This window comes from Oncorhynchus keta, chromosome 22 (genome assembly GCF_023373465.1).
Source record: "Oncorhynchus keta strain PuntledgeMale-10-30-2019 chromosome 22, Oket_V2, whole genome shotgun sequence".
Taxonomy (NCBI): domain Eukaryota; kingdom Metazoa; phylum Chordata; class Actinopteri; order Salmoniformes; family Salmonidae; genus Oncorhynchus; species Oncorhynchus keta.
In genome coordinates this window covers 34,038,943-34,058,392 of record NC_068442.1, presented here as the reverse complement: position 1 = coordinate 34,058,392, position 19,450 = coordinate 34,038,943, and the positions used below count along the sequence as shown (strand labels likewise).

The window sequence follows — 19,450 nt, the reverse complement described above, 5'->3', positions numbered from 1 at the left end:
AGGGCTAATCTTGGCCTAATGGCATGAGCAGGGCTATGTTTAAGTGTAGATAATATCTTTCATATCTTACCTTGTGTAAATACAGTACAACTATAATTATACTCTCTCATTTTCCAAGTTTTATTAGTTGTATGTACAGGATACACCTGGTATACACCATCCAATGAAATGTTTCCTTGCAGGTTCCCTCTTGACAATGCAACAGTAATCTTACATATTCCATGTAATTGGGTCAGCAGCTGTATGAAGTTGACCTGAGGAGTTGCTTGGCAACAGTGTCAATGCGTGCTATATCTACTGTATATAAAATATGAACTTGTTTCAGCATTGAGGTTATGTAACAGATAGGCACCTCATTCTATCTCACACTGATATTCTTCAATCCCACAAAGTATATCAGTTCATAAGGGCACCGGCAACCTAGTATGTAGCAAAATGTATTCATTTTATTGATACCATTACTCGGTAGACATTTATTGCGTCAACATGTTAAAAAGAGATATCCTTTGTTTAAAAACCACACACACAAGAATGCAAAATAGCTGTCAGTTATGCAACACAATACCATGTATAACAGCAGGGGAACATTCAGTTCCAACCAAAGTACAATATTTTACAAACATATCACTCGATCACTTCTAGTGAGATAAACACACTCATTTAGCCATTGCCCCATACATTTAGCAATTTGTTGCCTTGTTGCGAAGCCGTATCTCAAAAATGAAATAAGTTGAGCTGTAATGAGGACTCTGACCTGTAAAGTGTAGAAGGGGGATCACTGAACCAAGGACCATACGCCACTTACATGAACTACATTGACCTCTTCACAGAATTGTCAGCTCTCGCTGTCTCTGACACATACACACGCGCACAAACTCAGACGCACAACACTTTGTTAGAAAACACTTAAATAACAGAGCATTGGTATACAGTAGTTGCACACTTAACGTATGTGATATAATAACGCTCATAACTCTCATAAATATTAAAAACTCCCACTCTCTTTTTCTTGTCAGCTGTAATTCTCTATGTGTTCTCTCAAACCAATCCGTACCCCAATACTGGCTACGAACCAAGGTCTTACTTGTGGTACATATACTGCTGGGGGATATGATATGGGTAAGGTGCATCAGTTAGATTTGGTGTTCTTCTCTCTCCTTCTATAACAAAAGCACATTTACCCCACCAAGGGCAAATTACCTTTCTGACCTAATTGGCATTACATCTGAGTATTTTGACCAGATAAGCGATCATGAGGTGACTTTTTAATGTTATTTGAAAATAGCTTATGCCTTTTATCTTGCATTTGATAATACAACCAGAAAATGAAGAGGTGGTCATAGTATTATCATCATCATAACGATGTTTAGCAATCTAGTCATTTCTATGACTACAAGAGAAGAGGCACGTGAAAATGGGATATGTAAGAATTATCAAGATAGCAAATTAATTCAAAAACCTGTGATAAAGTCTGAAAGGTTAAACATTGTCCAACATTGTGAAGTGGAACATTGAAATAAACAAGACAGACACATTATCAGACATGTTCTGTTTTGCTGCCTATGGTATAGACTATGTTGCTGTCCTTTATTGGGCGTGGGTTTATCAAGGCACCTCTTCAACTGTAATACTCAAGTTGTACAATATAAACTAGCCATGACCATTGTGTCATACATCGATTGTAGAAATAGTTCCCCACATAGGCACCAAAATATGTCACGATAAAAGAGAAACCATCTTGATATTGTAAAAACATCAAATCTAGCGAGAGCACCATGTTGACAATATAACTTTACAGTGAGGGAGGTTAAAATAAGCTGTTTGTCATTGTGTTGGTGTCAGCTTAGAGGTTTTACAATTCAAATAAATACTAATAATAAAATGCCATCAAGGATATCACAGTAGCAAAACAAAGTGGCCATTGTAGCTACATCCTCCTGCTCCAGGAATAATCAGTGTTGGGTTCAAAATCTACCCAGACTGAAAAAGATCTAGACTGAAATTGAGTTTCAGTTTGGTCTCTCTCCTGTGTCTCCTCTCCTCCCTCCAGGCTATGTGTCTGTCAGTAGAAGCATAGCAGTACTTCCCCTCAGGGCAGTAAGGTCAGGGCGGTGACAGTTTGCCGACATCAAAGGAAACCGCTGGCTCTCTTGGCTCCATGCCTTCGATGACAATGCTGGGATGCGTCTCTTGGGTCTCCATGGAAACAGGCGAAGTAGAGTTGGTGGAGGTGGCAGAGTGCAGAGCAAAATTATGCCCGTCCACCGATAGCAGCATGGGGGTTCCGGAACGTTTGAGCGCCTCGCTCATAGAGATGTGCACCTCCTCTGGCGTGAGTCCCATATCCTTACTGTACTCAGACGGAGACTTCCTCTTGATCCTCTCATACGTCTTGTCCACCTGGCCCTCCGGGAAGGTCTCGCTGTCCTGAAAACGTCCCAGTAACCAGATGAAGAAGCCGAAGAGGACAAAGGCAGCCAGGCTGGGGATGAAGGCCAGGCACTTGACTTCCAGGCTGGCACCCACGTAGCGGCTATGCAGGAACATGTCCCGATGGACATACGAGCGGTTGGTCAGCGGGTTCACGTGGCTGGAGCGCCACTTGTAGGTGAGCGTGCTGCGGTTGAAGTCGCCCAGTGTGTTGGGCTCCTCCACAGTGAAGATCTTCTCCCCTGGACCAACATACTGGCCGTACTCGTAGGGCTTGTAAAAGATCTGGTTCTTCCACATGTTCAGGTCCAGGATCAACACCAGGAAGATGATGCCGTAGTTGAACCACTTACCTGCAGGGACAAACAATATGGAGGGCAGTTAGGGTCATTTCTAGATGTCAAAATCCAGTTTTAAAGTATTTATTGTGCCCAAGCTGACGTTGACATGCTCTTTAATTCACTGATTTCTGTACTAAAGCTTTTATGAATCAAATTCATTTAAGGTAATCAATTGACAAAAGACAGACAGACTGACTGACAGACAGACAGACAGACAGACAGACAGAGACAGACAGACACACAGACAGGCAGGCAGGCAGGCAGACAGACAGACAGACAGGCAGACAGACAGACAGGCAGACAGTGTGTTAAGGCATATGATAATATATTTGCAGGTATCAGGTCCAACATTGACACTTAATGAAATTAGGTCATAATATTAATGGTAGCAATCTCTCCAGGTGTACTGATCTAAAGGCAGATAGCTTCATCTGTACATGTGACACAATTCCTTCCCTTTCCTGAGACGCACCACCGTTAACAAGCTTTTAGTCAAAGCAATCACATATCAATCAAGAATATTAACATAATGCTAAATGGATGTGCGATGCATTAGGGTTAACAACCAAGTGCAAATCAGGGAGCGTTTGAACATTTTAACATCTAGCATGGGAACATTAGTTTCTCTCCCCCTTAATGGTTGTCACATTTACACTTTAGCAGATGCTCTAATCCAGAGCGATTTACAGGAACAATTAGGGTTAAGTGCCTTGCTCAAGGGCACATCCACAGATATTTCACCTCGTCAGCTTAGAGACTTGAACCATAGACCTTTCAGTTACCGGTCCAACGCTCTTAACCTCTAGGCTATCTGTCGCCCCACATGAGTTTACCAAATTACATAAAATGAAAGAAAACAAGTGCAACACATTTAATAATATCAATACTTGGGGAATGCTGTGGAACAGAATGAAACCTGGGTGATTGTTTAAATGGAAGAGTTAACTCTCATATGCTTATACACATTGCACCTTTCTGTCTGACGCAGCAGGGATGCTAGGTGAGGGGGGAGGGCAGAAACAAGCAACACTGGTAGGATGAAGAAGACATGTCAGAACAGGTATATCTGATCTGTATTCATCTTAGGCCAGTGTCATGGTGCAACCATCAAAACACAGCTAGTCAGATGGAATGTGAAAATATTGAAGTAATAGTGGTAACCCTCTATACCACCTAAATCAATTGGGATAGTAGGTTTACTTATATAGTATGCTTGCTAATATATGTACCTGTGATATGGATGTGATATTCCTCTTTGAAGATGCTCTTGCAGACAGGAAGTTTGAACTTGAGCTGAGTGGTGGACATGCCAGGCAGGTTCATATCCAGGTCGCCCATGAACTGAGGAAAATCCCAATCCTAATGACATCAAACAATGCAAATACAAAATACATCAGGCCAAAAAAATCATTTAGTGAAAGCTTTTACTGAAGTAAACACACATCATGTAACACCTAGAATAAAAGCAAAGACAAAAGAAGAATCTGAACAATACACCGGCTCCAAAGTCTAATGGTGCGTGTGTAGCAGGGATTTATATTAATATATCAAATGATACTAACTAGGGATTCATTGTTGTCCATTGATGGGTACGTTTCACAGGGGTCAAAAGCCTAACTGTGAGCTGCAGTGCACAGTGTGCGTTTACATGGCCTTGTATTCTGCCTGTGTGCATTGAGGTTCTCATGTCAAAACACCTCAGGAATCAAATCTAATTTTATTTGTCACATACACATGGTTAGCAGATGTTAATGCGAGTGTAGCGAAATGTTTGTGCTTCTAGTTCCGACAATGCAGTAATAACCAACAAGCTAACAATTCCAACTACTACCTTATAGACACAAGTGTAAGGGGATAAGAATATGTACATAAAGATATATGAGTGAGTGATGGTACAGAGCGGCATAGGCAAGATACAGTAGATGGTATTGAGTGCAGTATATACATATGAGATGAGTATGTAAACAAAGTGGCATAGTTAAAGTGGCTAGTGATACATGTATTACATAAAGATGCAGTAGATGATATAGAGTACAGTATATACATATGAGATGAATAATGTAGGGTATGTAAACATTAAATTAGGTAGCATTGTTTAAAGTGGCTAGTGATATATTTTACATTTCCCATCAATTCCCATTATTAAAGTGGCTGGAGTTGAGTCAGTGTGTTGGCAGCAGCCACTCAATGTTAGTGGTGGTTGTTTAACAGTCTGATGGCCTTGAGAAGCTGTTTTTCAGTCTCTCTGTCCCAGCTGTGATGCACCTGTACTGACCTCGCCTTCTGGATGATAGCGGGGTGAACAGGCAGTGGCTCGGGTGGTTGTTGTCCTTGATGATCTTTATGGCCTTCCTGTGACATCGGGTGGTGTAGGTGTCCTGGAGGGCAGGTAGTTTGCCCCCGGTGATGCGTTGTGCAGACCTCACTACCCTCTGGAGAGCCTTACGGTTGTGGGCGGAGCAGTTGCCGTACCAGGCGGTGATACAGCCCTACAGGATGCTCTCGATTGTGCATCTGTAGAAGTTTGTGAGTGCTTTTGGTGACAAGACTAATTTCTTCAGCCTCCTGAGGTTGAAGAGGTGCTGCTGCGCCTTCTTCACAATGTTGTCTGTGTGGGTGGACCAATTCAGTTTGTCTGTGATGTGTACGCCGAGGAACTTAAAACTTAGCACTCACAGACATCTATAAATTGCCCTCTGTGTCTCAGTCTTTGCTTTGGAATAATCAATACAGACTCAATATCGTATAGATATGAGATCCCGGAACATCGTCTGAAATAAACAGGTGATAATGTCTTGGAAGAATGTGATGTGTGTTGAACAGATAGAGGGACATACTGTACATTTTAGACAACAAAAGCACACTGAGATCTTTCTATCTTTTTATGAAAAGCTGCATTTTCCTCAGATTCTAACAGTCTAGTTACGTACCTAACCAGCAGCCATTTCTAATGCTATTCAATTCTATACATTTTAAGATGTTAGGGTGAATGAAGAATCCATATGTATGAATGTTCATATGAAAAAATATGAGAAGGAATTTCCCCCTTGATATTAATTAGACCTTCCACCTACTCAACTGTACTTCGTTTCCTGATACTAATAAGCTTGACATTTAAGTCATGTGCCCCCCTCACAACAAATAATGAGTCTCTAGGACATACTGTAGTAAACAGTGCACACACGCACACATGCATGCACACGCACAAAAGCACACAAAACAATTACAAGCTTGCTAGGTCACAATTGATTCTTTGGAAGAGACACTCACACATTGGCTGTGTTCAGTGTTCTGTCACTCATGAGGACACCACGTCACCCGCCTTTAGTAAAGGTAGACATCAAGAATGTGAGCCCTTTTGGTGTTGCATTAGAAGTGCCCTTCCAAGAAGGCCCAATGTCATTGGCCACAGATAAAATTATGTCTAATCACGTGATATCTACAGTAGCTTTGATTGGACAACATCTTACTTTCAAAATCTTAGTTAGCAGTCATCATCATAAATCAAGTAGACAATATTTGTAATCCTTGTCTTATGAAGATAAATAATGAAGAGAAATTATAGATAAAAACGTATTGGTGCTCATCGTCCATTGGACATAAACATTACACAACAAGTTGGAGTTGTTTGGAAGGAATCGGTGACAGTGACTATCCGCAAGCATTGCAACTGGGAAGTCAGACTGAAAAAATACGTTTTGAACGGTCATTCAACGTGGAATTGGAAATATTTTTCTTTGATGACAAAATTTGCCATTGAAGGACCGCCGCGCACAACAAGGTGAGTCCAAAAATGTCTTATATGATGTAATATGCCAGGGAGATATGGTCAGCCATATCAGCTTTGTTTAAAAAAAAAGAGGCAGTAAGGCAGTAAACAAGGCTGAATGAATTGTTTCACTGCCAGACAAGGCTCTGCTGATAGCCAGGTGTAGCGGTGGTAAGAATTCACAACATTGTGCTGTTGGGACATCTTTATGTAAGCCCTAACAGTTTCTGGGCATCGCTTGTCGCCGTTATAGTGCAATTAAGTGTTGGGATAACCCAAACATGGGTTAATTTAACCATCAGTTGGGTTTTATTCCTTTTCATGCTGGGTTGACCCAGCAGCTGGGTCTTTTTTAATGTAATCCTCAGATTCTTTTCAGGAGCTGTGGCTTATTAGGGGTGTGACTTCCGACAGTTATTTTTGGCCATCCGTGAGAGTAAATGTCATTCCTGTTCATCATGTTTTTTTACTTTTCTTGTTGAAAGGCTTTATCTCAAGTATAAATACAGTACACACACTAAAAGGTTAAAAAATATATGTTTTGAGAAAAATAGTGGTTAGACAACTGCAAACTTCAAGGAGTAGGGCATTCAATGAGTTGGTTTGATGGGAAGTCATGATGTCATCGGCCTTGCCTCTCACTTGAGGAACAATAGAGGAACAATAGAGGAACAACAGAACAAAAGAGGAAAGGCCCACCCCCCTCACTTGTGCTAGTTCATGACTTGGACCACCTATTGAGATGTGCCTTTTGTAAATCAGATGACATGAGGTGAAAAGGATACTGGAGTGCCACTTTAAGTTTGTACACTGCAAATAAAAATGTTCCTTAAGTATTTTTACACATGACATATTCTACTATAATATTAATAACAGGATTTTTTTACACATTGCAGCAAAGTGATGCAATGTGAGATTTGTATAGGCTTTTAAGGAACTCCGTTATCTTCAGTAAAGCTTCAAAAGTGTCTGTGTTCAACCTTACCATGTGAAAACAATGGCCAAATATAACGATCTAAAAGCCACAACTCTACTAAGCCACACCTCCAATCTTCTGATCTAACCCACTGGGTCACATCTCAATAACCCAGCATCAATAACCCAGCACTAACAACTCAACCTTGCTCTTTTTAGAAAACAACCCAACTAAGTGGCCCAATGCCTGCACCCTGCAGTTGGGTCATCCAAACAACCCAACATTTTTGAGACTATACCAGACAGAACACATACATATGAAGGTGAATGAAGCCATTTCAAAGGCTGTGACAGAGGCTGAGTAGAGGAGTGTTTGTTGACTACCAGAGTAAAGTGCATGAACAGCCAGCCTCAGATCCATGTGAGCACTACCGGCGGGGACTGATTGAAATCATAAATAACCGTAGTAAACGTGCTTGCTGTACACAGAGCAGAAAACGAGAGGAGGCTTGCAATCATAAACAACAAAGTCTGAAAGATGCAGGGGTGATGTGATTGGTGGGTAGTTGGGTACTGGCTGGGGCCATGGAGTCAAAATAGGGATGTCATACTATGGAGACTATGGATGCTGTAGCCATGAGGCAGGAGATGAGAGCTGAAACTGACAGCATGCTGAATGTAAGGTACCTGTTGTATTCTGCGCACGTGACAAATAAACTTGGATTTGATTTGAAGAATAATAATATATGCCATTTAACAGACACTTTAATCCAAAGTCACATACAGTCATGCATGCACACATTTACAAATGGATGGCCACAGAAATCAAACCTACAACTCTGGCATTGCAGACAACATGCTCTTTCAACTGAGCCATACAGGACCAAGATGGTGCCTGTTTCTGAGATGGAAAGGGACCCTGGTGAAAAGCAAGGAGGCCTATTCAAACAAAAGCAGGCATGGTAAAAAGTTGTGAGAAGTTGTAATCTTGTAATAAAATCCTTTAAAACTATTGAATGGCTGAGCTGAGGCAAATGAAATAGCATTGAAAATACATTATATCGGATTCATTCTTTTTTTGTCAGTTATTGTGCTACAGATAAATCATTTGTGTTAGTTAATAATAAAAGTGTGGTAACAACAGGTGCCAAGTGTGCAGAATAAAGTAGGCTGAGGTATTATTGACACAATAAGGTTGTGCACTTATCCATGAGCAGCTACTAGGTAGTTTCAATAATGAATAATGTAGAAACAGATATTTAAGGGATACTACAGAGGATACTCCATATCCTTTAAAAAACAACAAAGCTGTGGAAATACACTACATGACCAAAAGTATGTGGACACATACTCATCGAACATCTCATTCCAAAATCATAGGCAATAATATGGAGTTGGTCCCCCCTTTGCTGCTATAACAGCCTCCACTCTTCTGGGAAGGCTTCCCACTAGATGCTGGAACATTGCTGTGGGGACTTCCATTCAGCCACAAGAGCATTAGTGAGGTTGGGCAATTAGGTCTGGTTCGTCCCAAAGGTGTTCATCCTAAAGATGTTCGATGGGGTTGAAGTCAGTGCTCTGTGCAGGCCAGTCAAGTTCTTCCACACCGATCTCGACAAACAATTTCTGTATGGACCTCGCTTTGTGTATGGGGGAACAAACTTTACATTTGACACTTCGCATTCGGGCAGGTTGTGTTCACTGCCAGATGGTGAAGCGTGATTCATCACTCCAGTGAACGTGTTTCCACTGCTCCAGAGTCCAATGCCGGCGAGCTTTACACCACTCCAGCCGACGCTTGGCATTGTGCCTGGTGATCTTAGGCTTGTGCGGCTGCTCGACCATAAAAACCCATTTCTTGATGCTCCCGACGAACAGTTATTGGGCTGACGTGGCTTCCAGAGGCAGTTTGGAACTCGGTAGTGTGTGTTGCAAGCAAGGACAGATGAGTTTTACGCACTAGGCACTTCAACACTCGGTAGTCCCATTCTGTGAGCTTATGTGGCATACCAATTCACGGCTGAGCCGTTGTTGCTCCTAGATGGTTCCACTTCACAATAACAGCACTTACAGTGGACTGGGGCAGCTCTAGCAGGGTAAGAATTTGATGAACTGACTTGTTGGAAAGGTGGCATCCAGTATAAGTACAGTATAATGGTGCCACGTTGAAAGTCACTGAGCTCTTCAGTACAGGCCATTCTACTGACACTGTCTATGGACATTGCATGGTTGTGTGCTCGGTTTTATACACCTGTCAGCAACGGGTGTGGCTGAAATAGTGAAATCCATTCATTTGAAGGGGTATCCATATATAGTGTATGTTAATTAAACATTAGCAGAAGCCAAACTAAATCCGGCTAGCGTTCCAAACCAACCAGTCTGCATTTAGCTTGGAGCTACTGGGTTGAACGCCTTCTCTCTTTGAAACACTGTTATGCATTTTCTACCCAGACAAAACATTTGCATATTCATGAGTATGCCACTGACAAATCCTTCATTGATGTATAGTCTCCTGTGGGATGTAGAACATTGGGTGGAAAAAAGGAAAGAAAACATAACATTTTAAGAGTCATCATTAAGGAAGGCCTGGGTTCACGGAGGAGGAAAGGGTGTAGTTCCTTGCCTGATTGCTGGATAGCTGGGTGGATGGTGGATTTAAGGGTAAAGAAGAGGGGTTTGTAGACATGCAGATTCAGACTGATTAAATGTCTCCCTCTCTCATCCAAGTACCACAGTGTCCCTTTTTTTATTTAACCTTTATTTAACTAGGCAAGTCAGTTAAGAACAAATTCTTATTTACAGCCTATGAACAGTGGGTTACTGCCTTGTCCAGGGGCAGAAACCTTGTCTGGCCCAACGCTCTAACCACTAGGCTACCTGCCGCCCCTGTGGCTGAGGGAGGGGTGAGGAAGGGGAGAGATAGAGGAAAAAGTGGAGGAGTGTATAGGAGTCCACCTAGTTTTTAATTGGCCATGGGGGAGCCCCTACCTGCATGACAATGAGCAGGTCAAAGACCAGGATGAAGGATACCAGGAAGGCCCTGGAGACCTCGTCGCTGGGCAGAAATCCCCGGTTCAGGTTGTCCCAGCTGATCCAGTCAGTGCTGATGACCAACAAAACCACCGATGTCAGAGTGATCAGGACCGTCCTGGAGGAGACAGGAAGTAAAACCGCATTACTTTCCTGGTAATAACCTGGGACACTCCACAGATTTACTAATTACCACTTTAGTAGTCCATTTGTTACGGCAGACGACAATCATTTGCCTTTTGCTCATTTCTCTAAAGTACCGTAATTGCTGGACTATTAAGCGCACCTGAATATAAACCGCACCCACTGAATTATTAAAAAATATGTATTTTGTACATAAATACGCCGCACATGTCTAGAAGCCGCAGGTGCCTACCGGTACATTGAAACAAATTAACTTGGTCACTATCTTCCTCCTCTTGTGCACTGAAACCACTGAAGTTATCTCCTTCGGTGTCGGAGTTGAATAGCCTCAGAATTGCTTCATCAGATGTTGGATCGTTTTCATTGTCGCTCTCGTCACTTTCATCCGGAGGCAAATACCCCGCTGAGCTCATGCTGCCCCTTCAACACGCAGCAGTCCAGCCTTTCGAAACCCGTTGATGATAGTGGATTTTTTGACAATGCTCCACGCTGTCAGGACCTACTGGCAGACTTGACCATAAGTTGCTCTTCGTATGCAGCCCGTTTTAGTGAAGGATTTCTCCCCACTTGTCATCCAAGACTCCCACTGAACAAGGAGCGCCACCTTAAATCCACGATTTACACTGATGTCGAGTGGCTGCAAATACTTTGGGCCATCTGCTTTTCTTCCCTCTAAAAGCCTTTGTTGTCTTTTTGTACTGAGTCAGTTCCTCACGCTGCTGTTTCCAACGTCTTATCATCGACTCATTAAGGCCAAGCTCCCGTGCAGCAGCTCTCTTTCCTTTTCCAACAGCCAGATCGATCGCCTTCAACTTGAAAGCTGCATCATATGCATTTCTCTGTGTCTTTGCCATGATGAGGGTGACAAAATTACTACCGTAATCAGAATGATGGGAAGTTTGAGCACGCTCGCTCAGTTTTTTGGCGGCATGAATCTTGTGAAAGCGGGAAAAATCCATAAATTAGCCGCGTCGTTGTATAAACCGCGAGGTTCAAAGCGTGGAAATAAAGTAGCGGCTTATAGTCCGGAAATTACGGTACACAACAACAATATAATCATAACAGGAAGTTATTATAGGTTTATGTAAATATTAATGATGATTAATAATTATGTTAGGTATCATTTGATGTTTATCTGTGTGTTATGGACTTTGGATTTAGCAAACTATATTTGGCTCCTCTTTGTACTTGTTTCAATGTCATTCAGTAATTATTACACTGAACTGGTGTTGTGTGGGTTGCTGCATCCCCATGGTGACTAGCTGCGTTGCCGGTAGCTTGCACCAAGTTCATCATATCATATTTCAAATGTTGTGAGACACAGTTTGCATTTAAAAAATCTAAAGTGGATTCTTTGCCCTCCAGTCCAGATTACTGATTTTTGGCACTGTCATTTGTGATTTACCCAGATTCTTTGCCGCATAATGTCAAGATACATTCCTCAACATATTTATTATTCATACTTTCTCAACCAGTATTTGAGATTTACAAATCATACTTTCTCCCGAGAGCACACATTGATTGTGACAGTCAGACTGGGGGCATTCATTAATAAGACAAAGGCTTCCAAAGGAGCCACAGAGACTAAAGCTCGACATTCTGCATCCTAAAATAGAAGAACAATCAATTCTATGGGAAACATAATGCATTGGAGAGTGTGACTTTGAACTTCCATTTATTGGTAATTTACAAACTAAAAAATGCTCAGATAATACCAAACTACTCCAACACATGTTGATGTTTGTACATAAGCTCAAATATCCCCATCCCAGTAGTGACCCTAGTGTCTTGTCCAATAACCACCATTAGGGACATAAATATACTACTGTACATTAGATTTCTGTTACACTGTTTATACACACTGCATATTTATATACTGGATTGTTGACACAACTCACTGTAATTGTCACACCCTGACCATAGTTTGCTTTGTATGTTTCTATGTTTTGGTTGGTCAGGGTGTGATCTGAGTGGGCATTCTATGTTGGATGTCTTGTTTGTCTATTTCTATGTCTGGCCTGATATGGTTCTCAATCAGAGGCAGGTGTAAGTTATTGTCTCTGATTGGGAACCATATTTAGGTAGCCTGGGTTTCACTGTGTGTTTGTGGGTGATTGATCCGGTCTCTGTGTTTTGCACCAGATAAGGCTGTTTTTGGTTTTCAGCGTTTATTGTTTTGTAGTGTTCGTGTTTATCTTTTTTGTTATTAAACATGAATCAAAGAAACCATGCTGCGTTTTGGTCCGCCTCTACTTCACCTAAAGCAAACCGTTACAGAATCACCCACCACAACAGGACCAAGCGGCCTGGTAACGGGCAACAGCAGGAGAGGCAGCAATGTCTGGACTATACTACTTGGGAGGAATTAGACAGGTGGGCGGTCGACCCAGGAGGAGTGCCGGAGCCCGCCTGGGATTCGCTGGAGCAGTGCGAGGAGGGGTATAGAAGAATGGAGTTGGAGAAGCAAGCACAGCGGCGCGGTAGGAAGCCCGAGAGTCAGTCCCAAAAATGTCTTGGGGGGGGACAGGAAGTGTGGCGAAGCCAGGTAGGAGACCTGCGCCAACTTCCTGTGCTTACCGGGGGGCTAGAGAGTCCGGACAGGCACCGTTTTATGCTGTGAAGTGCACGGTGTCCCCAGTGCGGGTGCATAGCCCGATGCGGTACATTCCAGCTCTGTGTATCGGCCGGGCTAGAGTGGGCATCAAGCCAAGTGCCATGAAGCCAGCTCTACGCAGCTGGTCTCCAGTGCGTCTCCTTGGGCCGGCTTACATGGCACCAGCCTTGCGCACGGTGTCCCCGGTTCGCCTGCATAGCCCAGTGCGGGCTATTCCACCTCGCCGCACTGGCAGGGCGACCGGGACCATTCAACCGGGTAAGGTTGGGCAGGCTCGGTGCTCAAGAGCTCCAGTGCGCCTGCACGGTCCGGTCTATCCGTCACCACCTCCACGCACCAGCCTTCCGGTGGCAGCCCCCCGCACCAGGCTGTCTCTCCGGCTCATCCTTACTGGTGCTCCCGCCTGTCCAGCGCCGCCAGAGCCTCCCGCCTCTCCGGCGCCGCCGGAGCCTCCCGCCTCTCCGGCCCTGCCCAGAGCTGCCTCCTCTGCCGAGCTGCCGGAGGGAGCCCTCTGCCTGCAGAGCTGCCGGAGGAGGGAGCCCTCTGCCCAGAGCTGCCGGAGGGAGCCCTCTCCCAGAGCTGTCCGGAGCCCCTCTGCCCAGAGCTGCCGGAGGGAGCCCCTCTGCCCAGAGCTGCCGGAGGGAGCCCCTCTGCCCAGAGCTGCCGGAGGGAGCCCCTCTGCCCAGAGCCGCCGGAGGGAGCCCCTCTGCCCAGAGCCGCCGGAGGGAGCCCCTCTGCCCAGAGGCGCCGGAGGGAGCCCCTCTGCCCAGAGGCGCCGGAGGGAGCCCCTCTGCCCAGAGGCGCCGGAGCCCCTCTGTCCCAGAGCAGCTGCCCCTCTGTCCCGAGCAGCTGCCCAGAGGCGCCTGTCCCGAGCAGCTGCCCCTCTGTCCCGAGCAGCTGCCCCTCTGTCCCAGAGGGGCTGCCCCTCTGTCCCGAGCAGCTGCCCAGAGGCGCAGCCCCTCCCCAGAGCAGCTGCCCCTCTGTCCCGAGCAGCTGCCCCTCTGTCCCGAGCAGCTGCCCCTCAGTCCAGTGTCATTAAGTAGGGTCGCCGTGGCTAGGAGGCCACGGAAGCGGACAAGGTGGGGGACTAAGACTACGGTGAAGTGGGGGCCACGTCCAGCACCAGAGCCGCCACCGCGGACAGATGCCCACCCAGACCCTCCCCAATAGGTTCAGGTTATGCACTATTGTAAAGTGGCTGTTCCACTGGATGTCATAAGGTGAATGCACCAATTTGTAAGTCGCTCTGGATAAGAGCGTCTGCTAAATGACTTAAATGTAAATGTAATGTAATGTTTTGCGGCCGGAGTCCGCACCTGGGGGGGGGGGGGTACTGTCACACCCTGACCATAGTTTGCTTTGTATGTTTCTATGTTTTGGTTGGTCAGGGTGTGATCAGAGTGGGCATTCTATGTTGGATGTCTTGTTTGTCTATTTCTATGTCTGGCCTGATATGGTTCTCAATCAGAGGCAGGTGTTAGTCATTGTCTCTGATTAGGAACCATATTTAGGTAGCCTGGGTTTCACTGTGTTTGTGGGTGATTGTTCCTGTCTCTGTGTTTTGCACTGTTTTTGGTTTTCCACGTTTATTGTTTTGTAGTGTTCGTGTTTATCTTTTTTTGTTATTAAACATGAATCAAAGAAACCATGCTGCATTTTGGTCCGCCTCTACTTCACTTAAAGAAAACCGTTACAGTAATATATCTAATGCTGTACATTTTTGAGTTTATCCGCATAGATTGCATTTGGATTACTGATACAGTATTTTTGGGGTTGTTAATTAGATTCGTTTGGACATTCTTGATTTCTTGTTTTTGATTATTTGTGTACATTTCTACTGCACTGTTCGGAGCCAATAACACAAGAATTTCGCTGCACCCGCTATAACATCTGCTAAAATGTGTACGCAACCAATAAACTTTGATTTGAGATAAGGGCATCAACCTGTCATGTTTGACTGGCAGTAGCGAACCATTTTCATGCTGACCTGGTGGAGAGACGCCCTCTGGGACCACAGGTGATCGTGAGATAGATTTAGACCAGGACGGTCTAAAACGACCATTGACTGCTCTTTTGTAATAAGCCATTATTGGGCACAGTGTAACAGTTTGAGTGGGTCATAGACCTTGTCTGGCTCAGTGAGGTAAAGGCAGCAGTGTGTGTGTGTGTGTAAAGGCAGAGGTATAGCTGGCCTCGTGACCTTGCTGTGTCTATTGATTTCCTCTTCCTGTTCTTCTAATTAAAGGTGAAAGATTAACAGGGCTATTGACTGTGTGTTACTGTGTGTAACCCCACGAGGAGCACAGGGCTTTGTCTGAATACCAATACATGAGAGAATACATGCATACTAATGCACACACACATACTCATGAACCCTAGCACCCACACACACATACTCATAATCCGCAGCATACACACATGTTCACACACATGTACACATACACTGATTGTGCTCAGACGCAGCATACTGTAAATGCATTAGACTGGAGAATAGAACATACCAGAAGAGGACGATCCTGTGGTTGCCTTGTTTCCAGAACCTTCTGGCAGCTTTGCCCCAGTCTGGGTAGTGCTGGTCCTGGAGCATCATGTCAGTGACCTGGGAATAAAACAGGGTAACTTAACACGTGACATGTGTGAGGGAGAAATAAACTAACATCAAACTGAGATGGTGTTTCCAGTAATCATTCATTTCTGAGCGATCTCTGAATGAGGCTAAAATTAATTCATAGAATCACATTCGTACAGGATTGAGCTTGTGTTATTTCATTGTGAATACAGTGTTAAAATGGATGTTTAGAATTTGCCATTCTGCCGATGGAACGCCGCAATGGAATGGCATAATCAATTCAAATGGCATTGCTTTGTTTATATTCCTATGCTATGCAGTCAATCATTAAAAGTAACCTAGGTTTATTTATTTTCGATCAACATTAATTTAGATTTTAAACGGTTGTTATACCCAACTATGCAAATCCAGACTTTCGGAGATGGGATTTCATTGAGGCGAGGGTTATTTGTCAGCAGGCCACATCTTCAGGCAGAGAGAGTGGAGAAAGAATATGTTGAGAATAGGGGTGTTATGGTGACCGTATTACCGCCACACCGGAGGTCACGAGTCATGACCGGAGTCAAATTCCAAACGGTAACTCGGCTTCTCCGAGCTCTGATGCTGCTGATGGTCATGAGTAGTCTACCAAACCTGCTCACTGCCTGGTACTCAGCACTCTATTGTCCCTCTAATTACTCTGACATCAATGCAAATGTAATCGAAAATATAATCAAACACTTAATGAAAACCCATGAGATCATGTTGCGCAACATTTCTATAGGCTTAAATCAAATAACATTTTATTGGTCACATACACATGGTAAGCAGATGTTATTTGCAGGTGTAGCGAAATTCTTGTGATTCTAGCTCTGACAGTGCAGTAATATCTAACAAGTAATATGTAACAATAACACAACATATACACACAGATCTAGTTAAAGGAATGGAATTAGAATATAAATATATGGACGAGCAATGTCAGAGAGGCATAGAATAAGATACAGTAGAATAGTATAGGATAAAGTATATACATACGACATGGGTAATGCAAGATATGTAGAAGTGACTAGTGTTTCATTTATTCAAGTGGTCAGTCATTTCAAGTCTATGTATATAGGCAGCAGCCTCTATGTGCTAGTGAAGGCTATTTAGCAGTCTGATGGCCTTGAGATAGAAGCTGTTTTTCAGCCTCTCAGCCCCAGCTTTGATACACCTGTACTGACCTCGCCTTCTGGATGATAACGGGGTGAAAAGGCAGTGACATCGGGTGCTGTAGGTGTCCTGGAGGGCAGGTAGTTTGCCCCCGGTGATGCGTTGGGCAGACCGCACCACAATCTGGAAAGCCCTGCAGTTGCAGGTAGTACAGTTGCCTTAGCAAGTGGTGGTACAGTTGCCTTAGCAAGCAGTGATACAGAATGACAGGATGCTCTCGATTGTGCATCTGTAAAAGTTTGTGAGGGTTTAGGTGATAAGACACATTTCTTCAGCCTCCTGAGGTTGAAGAGGTGCTGTTGCACCTTCTTCACCACACTGTCTGTGTGAGTGGACCATTGAAGTTTGTCAGTGATGTGTACGCCGAGGAACTTAAAACTTTCCACCTACTCCACTGCTGTCCCATCGATGTGGATAGGGGGGTGCTCCCTCTGCAGTTTCCTGAAGTCCACGATCATCTCCTTTGTTTTATTGACATTGAGTGAGAGGTTGTTTTCCTGACAGCACTGGCATGATGTAGGCCTGGGGGATAGGTTTATGAATACCTCTTCCCCCCCTTTTTCCTCTCTCTACCCTACTGAGGTTACATTTGCAAAACCCTTGGTTAACATAGAGATCATGCTCAATCAGTGGCCTGCCCCTGTGAAGGGACAAGGGCTATAAAACTTTTCAAACACGGCCTCCTCTCCCTTCCTATATAAGCCCTCGACGACAATATAACCTCCTGTTCCGAGGACGTGAGGACGACGGTCCGATGTCAGAATGGGTCAGACAATAACTACAGAACGAAGCCAACATCCTCGTGAGCTTTGGTTGCGATGGGTTTGAACGTTGAAATCTTATTCACTACAGAAGTGATACCTCCTAGCCGTTGAGTTAGCAACAGCCGCTGCAAACAAGGGTTAGGAAGGAACAGACAGGGTATCCCGTCTACCACACAAAGTCGCTACTACAACGTATTCAATTTACCAGCAGAGACATTCTTCAAAGGACAAAGGACTCGGTTGGGCAACACGGCCTTCCATCTACCACCAACCTACCAAAGCGTAGCTCATTTTCCTTTTCCAAATGGGCGGTAATTTAGAATGCATAAGATACTGTATTTACGATAGCACAGCTTCGCCCTTTGTTCCTCAGTCTTCCCGCTCTTTGACTCAAACCCAGACCCTTTTCTTTTGTGTAACAAGTTGTCATATCTGTTCATGACGTAATTTGTAATCAAGTTATGATTTAATTATGTGCATGTGTAATTCTGTGTGATTAGTTAGGTATTTAGTAAATAAATCATTAAACATAATTTTGTATTGCTGGTTCAACTTGTTAGCTAGGGTTTGTGCAGATAAGCAAGAATTTACAACTTTCAGATGAGACTGAATTAAGATGACAGTTAAAATTGACTGCTATTGATGTAAAATATTACTAGGTCTTTAAGAGTTTATTCGGAAGATAACAGCTCTATAAATATTATTTAGTGGTGCCCGACTCTCTAGTTAATTACATTTACATGATTAGCTCAATCAAGGTAATATTAATTACGGATCAATTATTTTATAGAATAGCATGTCATATCACTTAATCCGGAATAGCCAAAGACACTCCCAGAGCCCTCACCTCATCCTTGTAGTCTGTCTCGTCATGGTTGGTATCAAATCAAATCAAAGTTCCAGCCTATTACTGTTGTCGTCTGCAAATTTGATGACTGAGTTAGAGGCGTGCATGACCATGACCATTGTGGGGCACGCACCATTGTGGGGCCCCAGTGTTAACCTTTTTGGGATAGGGGGCAGCATTTTCACTTTTGGATGAATAGCGTGCCCAGACTGAACTGCCTCCTACTCTTTCCTAGATGCTAATATATGCATAATATTATTAGTATTGGATGGAAAACACTCTGAAGTTTCTAAAACTGTTTGAATGATGTCTGTGAGTATAACACAACTCATATGGCAGGCAAAAACCTGAGAAGAAATCCAAACAGGAAGTGAGAAATCGATTTTCAAAACAGTGCCTATTGAAATCCCAGTGAGATATGAATGAGGATACACTTCCTAGGGCTTCCACTAGATGTCACCATCTTTAGAAACTGGTTTGATGATTCAACTATAAAGGAGGGCCTCATAATAGCTCTTTGAGGGGGGGTCTGGCAGAGAGACTCGGTCTCATGACGCGCGCTCCCGACAGAGTTTGCTCTCGTTCCAATGCTTTTCTTCAGACAATGAAATTCGGAATCAAAACATTACTGCACGTAACGTGCCAATGTAAACTGTGATTTTGGGATATAAATATGCACATTGTCGAACAAAACATACAGGTATTGTGCAACATGATGTCCTATGAGTGTCATCTGATGAAGATCATCAAAGGTTAGTGATTCATTTTATCTATATTTCTGCTTTTTGGGACTCCTATCTTTGGCTGGAAAATGGCTGTGTGTTTTTGTGAGT

General features: G+C 43.8%; 1 protein-coding gene across 3 annotated transcripts in view; it reads right to left on the bottom strand.

Annotated features, from left to right (window-relative positions):
• Positions 1-424: 424 nt before the first annotated feature.
• LOC118401376 (transmembrane protein 117-like) overlaps positions 425-19,450 on the bottom strand; it is a 100,671-nt gene continuing 81,645 nt past the window's right edge. For all 3 annotated transcript variants that reach the window (XM_052475056.1, XM_035798837.2, XM_052475057.1), the window contains 4 exons: positions 15,745-15,842; positions 10,444-10,603; positions 4,001-4,130; positions 425-2,783 (listed from right to left, as the gene is read on the bottom strand). In XM_052475056.1, the coding sequence (XP_052331016.1) occupies positions 2,104-2,783; positions 4,001-4,130; positions 10,444-10,603; positions 15,745-15,842 (1,068 nt within the window). In that variant the 3' untranslated portion in view covers positions 425-2,103. The remainder of the gene's footprint in view (positions 2,784-4,000; positions 4,131-10,443; positions 10,604-15,744; positions 15,843-19,450) is intronic.